The sequence below is a fragment of the Apteryx rowi genome, unplaced genomic scaffold, assembly GCF_003343035.1.
Source record: "Apteryx rowi isolate R43461 unplaced genomic scaffold, aptRow1 scaffold_988, whole genome shotgun sequence".
Taxonomy (NCBI): Eukaryota; Metazoa; Chordata; class Aves; order Apterygiformes; family Apterygidae; genus Apteryx; species Apteryx rowi.
Window position 1 is genome coordinate 46,654 of NW_020451302.1, and position 12,030 is coordinate 58,683.

Sequence of the window (12,030 nt, forward strand, 5' to 3'; positions counted from 1 at the left end):
GGCGTCCGCCCCGTCCCCGTCGCCGTCCGGGCGTCCCCTCGCCGTCCCGCTCGGTAGGGACGGAGCCGAAGGCACTTGCTCGCGGGAGACGCGGAGGCCGGCGGCGTGCGGGCTTCAACCGTCCTCCCCCCACCCCGGGTGTCCCCCACCGCGGCCCGGCCGAGGGCTTGGGGGGGGGGGGGCTTTCCGGGGCGAGACCGATCCTTCGGGTCCGGCGGCGATGGTGGGCGCTGAGACGGGGCCGGCGGAGATGACGGGTGCTGAGATGGGGCTGGCGGGGCCAGGAGGAGATGACGGGCACCGAGATAGGTCCGGCAGGGCCAGGATGAGCCGATGGGTGCCAAGATCCGTCCAGCAGGGCCAAGCGGAGATGATGGGCACCAACATGGGTCCAGCAGGGCCAGGTGGAGATGATGGGCACCAACATGGGTCCAGCAGGGCCAAGCAGAGATGACGAGCGCCAAGATGGGTCCAGCAGGGCCAGGTGGAGATGATGGGCACCAACATGGGTCCAGCAGGGCCAAGCAGAGATGACGAGCGCCAAGATGGGTTCAGCAGGGCCAAGTGGAGATGATGGGCACCAACATGGGTCCAGCAGGGCCAAGCAGCGATGACGAGCGCCAAGATGGGTCCAGCAGGGCCAAGCGGAGATGACGGGCGCTGTGATGGGTCTAGCAGGGCCAGGAGGAGATGACAGGCTCCGTGACGGGTCCAGTAGGGCCAGGTGAACACGATGGGCACCATGATAGGTCCAGCGGGGCTAGGCGGAGATGACAGGCACTGTGACAGGTCCAGCAAGGCCAGGTGGAGATGACGGGCTCCAAGATGGGTCTGGCAGGGCCAGGTGGAGATGATGGGCACCAAGACAGGTCCAGCAAGGCCAGGCGGAGATGACGGGCTCCAAGATTGGTCTGGCAGGGCCATGTGGAGACGACAGGCGCCGTGACGGATCTGGCAGGGTCAGGTGGAGACGACGGGTGCCGAGACAGGTCCAGCAGAGCCAGGTGGAGATAACGGGCACCAAGAAGGTCCGGCAGGGCCAAGTGGAGATGACAGCTGCCGCGACGGGTCTGGCAGGTCCCGGCGGAGATGACGGGTGCCAAGATGGGTCCGGCAGGACCAGACAGCGCTGATGAGACGGGTCCGGTGCGGCCCGGCGGCGCTGCCAGGGCCCAGGCGGTGATGGAAATGTCATCTCTGCGTGGAGAGAGCTGTGGCCTGGCTGGGAGAGGACAATGCTGCGCGGGGCCGGGGTTGGCCCAGCACCGGGTGCCAGAGGGGCGCCAGGACCCCTCCGTGAGCCCTCACCGCTGAGGGCGCCTGAGTTGCTCTTCTCGGCCGCGGGAGCCGACCGCGGCGCCGGCAGCTCTCCGGCGCTGGCTGGTTGGGGGCCCCGCAGCGGAGCCCGGACGCGCCGGCCCCGGCCCTCGCACGGAGGGCGACCGCGGTTCCCGGCGCTTCGTGCCGCTTCTCCGGCTTTGCTCGAATTGGTCCTGGGGCCAGTGGGAGCCCTTGGGCCCGCCGGAAAGAGCCCGGCGCTTGGGAATCCTCAAACCGGAGCCGGGAAAGGGACGGGCTGATCCGCCCTCCCTGCCGTGCGGCCGAGGCGCCGTCCAGAGAGGCCGAGTGCTGCTGGGGCGCGCGGTCCGGAGGCTCCCCGCGCCCCCCCCTCCACCCCGAGCCGGCCTGCCGCTCCGGCCGGCAGGGAGGCAGGCAGCGAGCCGGCCCCAGGGCCCGGAGAGGACTGCGGGGTCCGGCCGGCGGCGCTCGGCCGGCTCGGGCGGGAGGTGAGGTGGTGGTGGGGTGGCGGAGGTGGGGGTTCAGGTGCGTCTTCGTCCCCTGCGCGCTGCTATAGGACGCCCTCCATGAAGCTGGTGTCAAGGTGCTGGATGAGCACCCGGATGAAGGACATCTCCTTGCGGGTGTTCTCGAAGATGATGCGCGGGTCGTCCGACTGGCAGCGCAGGCAGTTGGGGGCCATCACCATGGCCAGGTTATTGACGTCCATCTTGGTGACGGCCACGTTGGCCGGCTGCACGAACACCTGGGGAGAGGAGGGCGGCGGTGACGGGGACGGGGGCAGCGGCCCCAGGCCCCCGTGGGGACGGGGACAGGGACAGATGGATGGGCTGCGACGGATGCCCCCGGGGGCGTCCCGGCCCTCACCTGTAGGAAGCGGATGAGGTAGCACAGCACCATTTTGTTGATCCTGGGCAGAGAGTGGACGACGGCGATGGCCGCCTCGGGGTTCTCGTAGTGGGTGATGCACTGCTCGTAAAAGTCGTGCGGGATCAGCGGCTCCTCCAGCTCCCGGTACCACAGCTTCAGCAGGGAGGCTGCGGAGGCAGAGCGGGGCCGTGAGCCGCGCGGCGCGGCAACAGCCGGCCCCGCGGCACCACGTCCCCCCGGGCCAGGCCATGGCCAGCACCTCCTGTGAGGCCCCGGGGCAGCAGAGGAAACCTGCAGGCGGGACACGGGCAGGACGTGGCGCTCGGCACGGCGGGGAGGGGACCCTGGCACCTGCTGGACGTGGGGACACCAAAAGATGTGTGGGGACACGGGGCAACGCTCACGGAAGAGAGGTCCATGGAAGGCTATCAGAGATACAGCTGTCACCTTGGGACATCCCAGAGGCACCAACGGTGACTGAGCTCCATCCCGCTCTCTGCCTCCTCCCTCCGTCCTGCCCCACGGCGGACAGACCCCACCGGCCATCCCGGCCCGTGCCGGCTCCTCACCGGGAACGTGAGGGTCCTCCAAGCCCGTGGGGATCTTCCACTGATCCACCTGCAGCTTGAGGGCGTTGACTTCGTCGATGTCCCCGGGGACCCTGCGCAGGAGAGACACGTCAGAGGCATGGACGCCGCGGGCTGGGGTCCCCTTGGCGCGGGGACGAGCCCCGCCGTCCCCACCGCCAGGGTGAGGGACCACCATGGGCGCCGCGGGAAAGGGCTCGCTGCGGCGACATGAGCCAACTCCACCAGGGAGAAACCTGGGGAATGGGGCCAGGAGAAGGCTTGGGGGCTGCTCTCGGCCCCGAGAGGGGACAGGGCAGCGTGGTCACCGTCGCCCGCCCGCAGATGTCTGTCCGGGAATGATGCCCTGCACCAAAGGAAGCGCTTGCAGATCCCGGGCGCCCCGTGGCCCCAGGTTTTCCCGCGCCACCAGGCAGCCGGTGGTGCCCTCCCGGGGAGCCCGTGCGTCCCAGGAGGACGCTCCGGCCGTGGCCGTGGCCCTACCTGAAGATGCCCTCAGTCTGGTCGCCGTTGAGCGCCAGCACCTCCTCGGACAGGCGGGTCTGCACCCAGGGCAGCTGCCGGTCCGGGTACCGCTCCTTCTGCATGTTGATGATGTCCTGCAGGGAGCTGCCGAACATGGAGGGGTTGAACACGGCGTTCTTGGCGTGCCGGATCTCCTCGATGTTCGGCTTCTTCAGGCCCTGCGGGAGACGGGAGGGGCAGTGCGGCCGCGGCGCGGGAGCCCGGCGCCGCGGGGAAGGCGACGGGGGGGCCGAGAGCGACGGCGCCGCGGGGCGACCGGGCTGCTCCGTCCGGCGGCTGCCGCGCGCCCCATCGACGCCGGCTCACCGGGGGCCAGCGAGGGCCCCGCGCGCGTGGCGGTGCCGCAAACGCCGGGGCTCCCTTTCGGGCCGCGGCGGTGCTCTGGTCACAGGAGGGCACTGCTGCCCTTCCCGGCGCGCGGGAGCCGCACGCTGCAGACGCGCGCGCGGAGGAGGACGGGCGCAGCGGCCCGCGCCGGCGCAACGAGCACGCCGCGCCGAGACGCGCTTCCCGGGAATCACCGTCGGCAGCGACGGCACAAGCGACCAGGAGCCCAAACGCGGGCTGCGGCACGTGTGCACGGGCGAGCCGGGCCCCCGCTGCCTCTCCCAGGGGTGCACGGCACGTCTAGGGCAGAGGGAGCCGCTGGGAATAGCAACTTTCCGGGTGCCAGGCCGAGGCGTCTCCCAGACGCGGCGGCTGTTGGGTGGAAACCCGAGTGCCGGGGAGCGGAAGGACGCCGGGATCGGCCCGGCAGCAGCCCGCGGATGCCCTCGCGGCTTCCTCGCCCCTCTCCATCCTTTTTAGAGCACGATAAATAAGGAAGCTGGCGGGCGCCTTATCCGAGCCGGGGAGCAGGAGAAACGCAGCAGGCGCCGTGCCGGCACCGTGCCGGCGGGCAGCAGAGCGCGGCCGGCGCTGCCCACTGGTGTTTCATTAAATAACGAGTTAGCAGTGTCCCTGGCAGCCTGGGCTGCTGCCGGCACCGCCGCCCGGCGCGGGCATCCGCGGGGAGGGATGGGAAGCTGCTCCGGCGGAGCACGGGGCCGCCGCGAGGCAGCGGGAAGGAGCGACGAGGGGCCGGACGATACCTTCTTGGCTCCCGTCAAGGCCGCTTTCTGGAGCTTGTTGTAACAGTACTTGGCGTAAGTGCTTATTGCCACCCCTGCGGGAGAGAAGAGAGAGCAGAGCGTCAGCGCCGGGCCGAGGGGACGGGGCGGCACGGAGCCGGCTGCGGCCCGGGACCCCCCGCGCCGCGTCCTGCCCGCTGCCTCCTCCTCCTCCTCCTCCTCCTCCACGCGACTAAACGCGCCCGCACGTAGGCGCGGGCGGCACGCGGCGGCCGATGGAGCCCGGGGATGGCGGGTCCCAGCAGGCCCCCGCCGGGCTTTTAGCACCTCCCAGGAGGTGCCGGCATTCCCGGCCGCCCATTAAATTCCTGCCGGAGCCTAAAAAAAAAAAAAAAAGGTAAAAAAAAAGGCATCCGTCGGCTGTGGCGAAGGGTGCCGGCGCGAGCCTGGCCGGCTGCCTGCAATGAGACCTTTAAGCTTGTCCAAAGGCGGATTCCCGGCACTGGGTCCTCCGGGAAAAGCGGCTCCGTTTAGCCGGACGGCACCCGGCGTGCCAAAGCCGGGGTAAAGCCCAGCCGGGGTTTCACTCTCGCCCAGCCGCCGATGGCAGCGCCGGCAGCAGGACCGGTTTTTGGGCATGCAAAGCTTTCATCCAGGCTGGGACCTTCTCTCCTCGCGCAGGTTGCGGAGCCGTGCCGGGAAATCGCCGTGGCTTCGTTTCAACGCCAAAACCTTCGCATCCAGCCCGCCTCGGGACGGGAAAGGGGGTCGTGCCCGAGCCACGCTTCGTTAAGCGCTAATGGACTATTAACGGAGACCAAGCGGTAACTCGGGTGGCTCGCACAGTTGGCTCTCCGCAAACGAAGCGCTGCCGATCCCGGCGCGAGCCGGCGCCGTCGGTTTAACCAGCCAGGGATGTGAGCTCCGGATGCTTGGATGGATGAAATGGTGGATCGGGGCTCCGGGAGTCATGCCAGGACCCCGGCGCTGTCCGGCTGAGGACGGTCTCCAGGCCGTGCGATCCTGAACCCGGTCTCCTGATTTCGCACGCCGGGAAGAGCGCTGCCGGAGCCTCCCCGTCTCGCGTGCCAAGCGCCGGCCGGGCGTCGGACACGCCGCCAGTGCCGCCCTCCCCTCGCCGTCCGCGGCCGTCCTCTCGCCCCAGCGCTGACGGCGAGCCCGGCTCCAGGGCCGACGATTGCTTCAAAACGCAATCGCCCTCCTGCTCTGCAAGCGCGCGTGAGCGTGGAGCCGGGAGGAAGAGCGAGGCCGGGAGGAAGAGCGAGGCCGGGAGGAAGAGCGCGGCCAGCAGCTCCACGGCGTCGCTTTGCAGCCTGGCCCGGGCAAACCCAGGATGGTCGAGTGGTTTCACCTGGGACCCTCTGCCTTTATGGGCTCCGTGCTCTGCACTTCCCAGCGCCCTTCCGGTCCCTCTTCCCACCTCCAGCAGGTTCCTCCTTGGAGACGGACTCTGGTCTAGGGATTTCCAGCTTTTGGGGGAGTAAAAGCCCCCAAAGCGGAGGCTGTCAAGGGAAAGGGGTATCTGACCGGAGGGTCATGGGCACAGCGCCGGGGACACCTGGGCCCCGACCGGCTTAATCCACCAGCACGGGCCGAGGAAAATCCTAAGCGGCTTCCGTTCCTCTAAGTGGCTCCGGTTAATTAAATTCCTGCCTTCCCCCCCTTCTCGCTAATCAGCGCGTCCAATGCGTCTTTCTCAAGCAGGTGCAAAACGAAGACACCCCCCCCCGGAAACATTTCCGCGTGGCAAAAACGCGCCAGCCGTTTTCCCGCGGGAAACCTTCACCCCGGGGGGTGGGGGGGGTGTCCTTCCCCTGCCAGCCGATCAGCCGGGCTTTCCGGGGCCGGGTTTCCCCGGTCTGCCCCCGTCCGCCCCGTCCGCCCTCGTCCGCTCCCCCCGCCCCCGGCGAAGCGAAGCCCCTGGAAGCGTTCGGGGAGCGAACAGAGCTGAAGTGGAGCTGGGGGTAGGGAGGGATGAAAGGCCGAGAAGAAGCGGGTTTGCGACTAGGGCTACGAGAGGGAGGCACCAAGCGAGCGGTGGCACGGCCCCTACCATCATGCTCTTCGATATAGGGCTTGGGTTTCTTTCGCAATTTGGACTTCTTCTTACTGTTCCTTTCCAGGACCTCTTTAATGTGCTGTGTCACTGGGAAACAGAAAAGCGAGGAAGACAACAGGATGGAACAAAAGAGAAAACGGCTGAGGCGGGCGGCAGCCGAAGGCCGAACGCGGCTGCCGCCAACGCGAAACCGTCGGAGGAACCGTGGAGGCGGCGAGGGCGGCAGAGCGAGCGCCGGGCGGTGGGGGGGACGGACGGAGGCGAGGTGCCCCCAAATCCAGCGCCGACGGCGGCGGCGGCGGCTGAGGTTCCTCCGATGGTTTCGCCTTGGCGGGAGCATCCTAGCCCGGGGCTCGCCGGGATGCATCCGGACGTCTCCCCGCCCGGCGTCACCTCCCCGGCCCCGAGGCAGCGTTCCCGTGTGCAGGCGGTCGCTGCTGCCGCCCGACGTTTTCCCTGGTCCTGCCGAAACGCCGCCGGTTTTGCTTTCGGCTGCCGGCCGGACGAGCACCCGGCACCGTCCGCTCTGCGGGAAGCATCGTTTTACCTGTTTCTTTTCTTTTTTTTCCGCTGCGGAAACTTCCGCCAGGACCGAACACGCGGGTTTGGCCAGCGAAGACGACAGCGCACACCCCCCCCCCCCGTGCCAACTTCTGCTTTTCCAACCAATTTTCCCCCCCCTGCTCGCCCCCGCCGCGGGCTGCTGACGGCCGCGGAGCCCAGCGAAGCCCCGAGTGCAGTGCCAGACCGAGCCGAGCGGCCCCGGAGAAGCCCCTGGCAGAGCCGCCCCGGCCCCGGCTGTTTTATTTCCCAATTATTTGCAGCTTGGGGACCAGGACGGGGGGTGACAGCCGCAGCCCCGGCGCCCGCCGTCGGTACCTACCCTGCCCCTCGGCGCGCCGGGTCCCGGGGACGCGACGCCAGGCGCCGTGGGAGCTGCCCGGGAACAAGCGTCCCTCTGTGTCCTGCCCGGCCTCCTGCCGCGGGAGCCGGCTCCAGCGGCGCCGGGAAGACAAGGGAAGGGCTTTGTCCCCGCCGCGGCGAGCCGGGGCTGCGGGCCCCCTCCCACCGTGAGCCAGCCCGCCCCAGTGCGGCCGCACGGGCCACCCGGCGCCCTCCCCGTTTGGGTTTGCCCACGGGCTGGGCAAATCCACCCGCTCTGTCCCGCCGGAGCCTGCTGCTCCGCGCGATGCCGGCGCTCACCGGACATTCCTGCCTGGCCCCAGGTAGCTGGAGGGCACCTGGACATGCCCCAGTACCATTCAGGCTCCATCTCTCGGATTCACAGCACCGTTGAGGTTGGGAGGCACCTCTGGAGAGCATCAAGTCCAACCCTCTGCTCAAACGGGGTCACCTAGAGCAGGTTGCCCAGGACCGGGTCCAGACGGCTTTTGAGTATCTCCAAGGATGGAGACACCACCAAAGGTTGCCTGGATGAGGGCACTTGCACCTGCAAACCCCTCGAGCCCCAAGATCGAGGAGCCTCATCCTCCTCTGGGTCATCCACCACCCATGGAGAGACAGGACACTGCAGCCGTGCCCTGTACTCTCACCTCTCTGCCCTAGCTCAGAGCAGCATCTAGGCAGAGCAGATGGCCCCAAAGAGGAGAAAAAGCTCTTTCAAGAATTCACGTCCTCTGCAGCCTCCTCCTCTCTCCAGAGCATCTTCCCGCAGATGCCACCAGCTCGTGCAGTGTGGGACCTGCAGGTCTGGCCGTGTCCTCCCCAGGGGCTGCCAGGCTGCGGCAGTGGGGACAACCCTAACTGTGAAACCGTCACCCCACGGGAGAGACTCCAGTAGCAAGGTTTTGGGCAGAAGGAACCTCTCTGACTGTCTTATCTCGTCTTCTGCCTCACTTGCTGAGACTCTGTCCCCATCGCCTTTACTGGGCCCTTTTTTGGGGGGAAGAAACTCAAATTCAGCTCAGTGGGGAACCACCCTCGCCGTCAGGATCGCCCAGCGTTACCTCCTGGCCGAACGCGCCCCCTTGGCATCCGCAACGCGCTGCCCCACGCACCACGCGCCGCAGACCCACCAGCTCTCCCGCAGGCAAAGCGAGCCGCCGCCGCCGCCGCCGCCGCCTCTATTTTTAAATACTCGCAAGCAGTGGGAGTGAGACGAGGGGAGATGCGACAGATCTGTCGGAGCCGTAACTCACGCGCGCAGCCCGCGGACTCGGACCGCTGCGCCGCGCGCGGGGAAGCCGGGCGCGTGGCATCTCCTCGGGAGCCGGCCGAAACCCGCAGAGGAGACCGTCCCCGCCGCGGAGGCGGACCGAGGCAGCGGTCAGAACTGAAGCCCAACGGGGCGAGGGGGTGCTCAAAGACCCCTGCTCCCGCTGACGCACCAGGCCACCTCCTGCCCGTCGTCTCTTCCTCGGTCCCTTTGCCCCTCAATGAAAGCACGGGGGTGTCACCGCTGGCTGCGTCTGCTCCTGGACGGAGCGGCCCCGTGGCGCCTCCTCGTCCCCACTTGAAGGCCAGGGCTCTCCTAAGCTCTCTGCCTATCCAGAGGTGGGTCCAGCTCCCCCCAGGCGCCCTGCGTTCTTCCTCACCTCCGGCACTGCCTCCGATCCCAGTGCAAGCCAGTCTGCTGGGCTTCCCCGACACCGTAAGCTCGCGCCAACCCGCTGCAACCGTTGCACTAAGTTTTCCCGACCCCGTCTTCTCCTACTGCCACCGACTCAACGCTCCCTGCGGAGTCACTGCAAACACGCTCCAGCCTGAGCGGCGTCAGGTTTACCGCTGCGCTGCTCCGGGAGAGTCCAGCGCGGTGCTTACGGCGTTCGGCAACAGCCGTGTGTCGCAGAGACGGAGTACCGACAGCCGAGTGCCGCAGGGCGGCTCAATCCTGGAAAGGGACTCTTAAAACCGGCCCTATGGGTTTTTACCAATTTGGGATCAAACGGAGCCTGATTTGTAGTTTCTCTGACGCCCGGCTGCTCGACAAGCCAGCGACCCTGAAAGCTGTTGGTGCTCGAGGGAAGACTCAACCGCCTGCCACCGAGGGACACCTGGATCGCTTCAACTCTCTGAACCTGGTCCCCCGCGCGTCCATTTAGTGATATTCCGCATCCCTCCCGGGAACCGTGGTGTGCTAGCAAGGGAAGCCCGACTACCCCAAACAGGCTCCTCCAAGCTGGCACCCGCGGGTGAGAGCAGAGCCCGAACCACCCAGCAAACACGCAGGCGATGGATACCACCGGAGGTGAGTGAAATGCAGAGCTCTGCTCACTCGCAAGCCTCCCTAGGAGGGATGCGGGCCCAGGAGCACGGCGGCGCCACGGAAATGCCAGGCTGAGCTCAGCGGTGCTCTCGCTCGCGTATGCCGCTGCGCTGCCGCCGGGCCTACTGCAAGGGTGTCAAAGCTCATTTTATGCCGGGTGTCATGCTGGATTTCTGTGCGCCAGAGAGGAAAGGCCAGTGCTAAAGCCAGGATCACGTTCACTAAGCCGCTGGGCAGGTTCTTTACAAGGCTTTTGCCCATGTCTCAGCAAGGACACGATGCACACGAATGCAAAGGGAAGGGGGAAAAAAAAAAGGGTTGCAACATCAGCAGGGGCAAAAGCCATTGGCAGTGGTTTCTCTCTTACCTTTTGTGTCATTCACCGGATCCATGTGCCTGTAAATATATCCTTCTAGATAGGAATGGAATTTGGGAGTGGGTGGGAAAAAGGCCAGACAAATGGCCATGAGCTCCCAGCCCCGGGCCAGGCTCTCGTAACGGAAGTTCTCGGTGGTCTGCCGGCACAGCTGGATGTAGAGCTCATCTCGCAGGCCCTGCATGCTCCAGCCTTTGGTGGCGATCTCCAAGGCCACGTTGAGTTGGTCCGTCTTGGCCCGCCGGTCCCCCATGTACATCTGAATCAGTTTAAATATCTCGCACGCCTCCTTCTTGACGTTGCGGTCGTTGGTCATGATCATGGGTTTCTTGATGGACTCGCTGCTCCAGGCCAGCATGTTGGCGATGGACACCTTCCGCCGGAAGAGCCCTTGGGTGTGCTTGTTGAAGTGCTTGGAAGCCCAGTTCTCAATGTCCGTCTCCGAAGAGGGCTTGCGCAGGTTGAAGGTGGGGAAGACACAGCTGGCGCTAGGCATCATGTTCCTGTTCTGTCTGCTGCTCTCGAACTGGGCGCAGGCACCGAGATCCTCCGACTAAGAAACAACAGCCAGACAAGTCAGGGTTACTAACGGCACAGTCCAGCCAGAATCCTTGCATACCGCGAACGAATCAATTGTCACCGCGTGGAAAGGTCACCCAACGCTCGCACCAAGAACTGCATCCTCTCTCTCGAGAGCCGCTCGTAAATCACGTCACAGCAAGCAACGCTGCCATGGAGAGCCACAGGTCGCGAGCGGAGCGCTCCAGCAGCCCCACGCCACCAGCCGAGGAGGCGCACGGCACCAATTAGCACCGGGAGGAAGTGGATTGGGGGGGGGGGAATGAGTGAAACCACCCAGAAGCCAAAGTGTCAGACTCCACTCACGCCCAGCACCCTGGTCGTTCACGCTTTGTAATCACGGACAAAAGAAGCTAGTAACTATTAATAGCTGCAGTGACACAGAGTCTTCCTCCATGCGGGCAGCAAACGAAGGGGAAGTTGCATGAAGCCACCTTTGGCTCCCCAGGTCGCTGGGACACGTGTCGCAGGGCACCGTTTGCGGCTGCGTTGGGCTATCTGCCTCAGGTGCTCAGCTGCGAGGGGAGACACTTACCTGTACCAGACCCCCTAGATAACCCTTTCTCCATGAAGCCACATCCGAGCATGGTCTTCCAGCGTCCACGTGCCCAGGAGGAAGAGGCTTGTGGCCTGCACGACTCGGACTGAGCACCAATGAGTCCGAGCCCTCTCCCACCTTTGGAAGCCGGCTACCACGCTGGCCCGGGGTGGCCACGTCCACCAGGAACAGGCTGGACACACAGGCACTTATTCACCCAGCAAAATGCAAGCAGAAAGTGCTTTGCTTCTTTACAGCCCCTGTGCAGAGGGACACGAACTGCCCAGGGTTGAGCCCCTCCTGCACAACACCCAGCCAGGATGGACCTGTGCAGAGCCGGGGGTGCTGGCTCCGGCACCCCACATCCCTGCAGACATCAGAGAGCATCTTCTGCTGCTGGAGCCAGGATGGCCTATAGACGCATCGGACTACAGCTGAGACAGCGAGACGGCTGTAGGTCAGCCGACCACGGTAGGTCAACCAGCACGAACTCTGCGTGCTACAGCTGGACGCCCCAGGAACCCCCAGAGCAGTGGCGGTAACAACCCGCCAGCAGCGGCAGTCTGGGTATGGAGAGGCAAATCAGGTTTTTTTTTCCTGTTTTTTTTTTGCAATAATTGGGCCAGTTTAAAAAGCAGGGCCACATCAGCGCATTTTGGACATTAGCTGCAATCTAGGAAGCGTGATGCAAGGGTAACACTGAAGACGATGGAACCCCAAAATTTGATGCAGGCTCTAACAGGGTTTGGGGTTCCCAGGAGGCGGAGAGATCCTCAAATAGCCGATGGCCGGCATGGAGAAAGGTGACCAAGGACATAGATATGGCACTTGGGTTGACTGCCCCCGGGTGCTGTGGGGTCAGCGTCGCTGGGGCGCAGAG

The 12,030-nt window shown here is 65.8% G+C and overlaps 1 protein-coding gene across 1 annotated transcript in view; it reads right to left on the reverse strand.

Annotated features, from left to right (window-relative positions):
- Positions 1 to 1,849: 1,849 nt before the first annotated feature.
- Positions 1,850 to 12,030, reverse strand: part of ARHGAP39 (Rho GTPase activating protein 39) — a 75,939-nt gene continuing 65,758 nt past the window's right edge. The window contains exons 5-11 of the mRNA XM_026055118.1: positions 10,025 to 10,586; positions 6,426 to 6,518; positions 4,373 to 4,446; positions 3,240 to 3,439; positions 2,739 to 2,830; positions 2,167 to 2,336; positions 1,850 to 2,044 (exon numbers count right to left, since the gene is read on the reverse strand). Coding sequence (XP_025910903.1) covers positions 1,850 to 2,044; positions 2,167 to 2,336; positions 2,739 to 2,830; positions 3,240 to 3,439; positions 4,373 to 4,446; positions 6,426 to 6,518; positions 10,025 to 10,586 — 1,386 coding nt within the window. The remainder of the gene's footprint in view (positions 2,045 to 2,166; positions 2,337 to 2,738; positions 2,831 to 3,239; positions 3,440 to 4,372; positions 4,447 to 6,425; positions 6,519 to 10,024; positions 10,587 to 12,030) is intronic.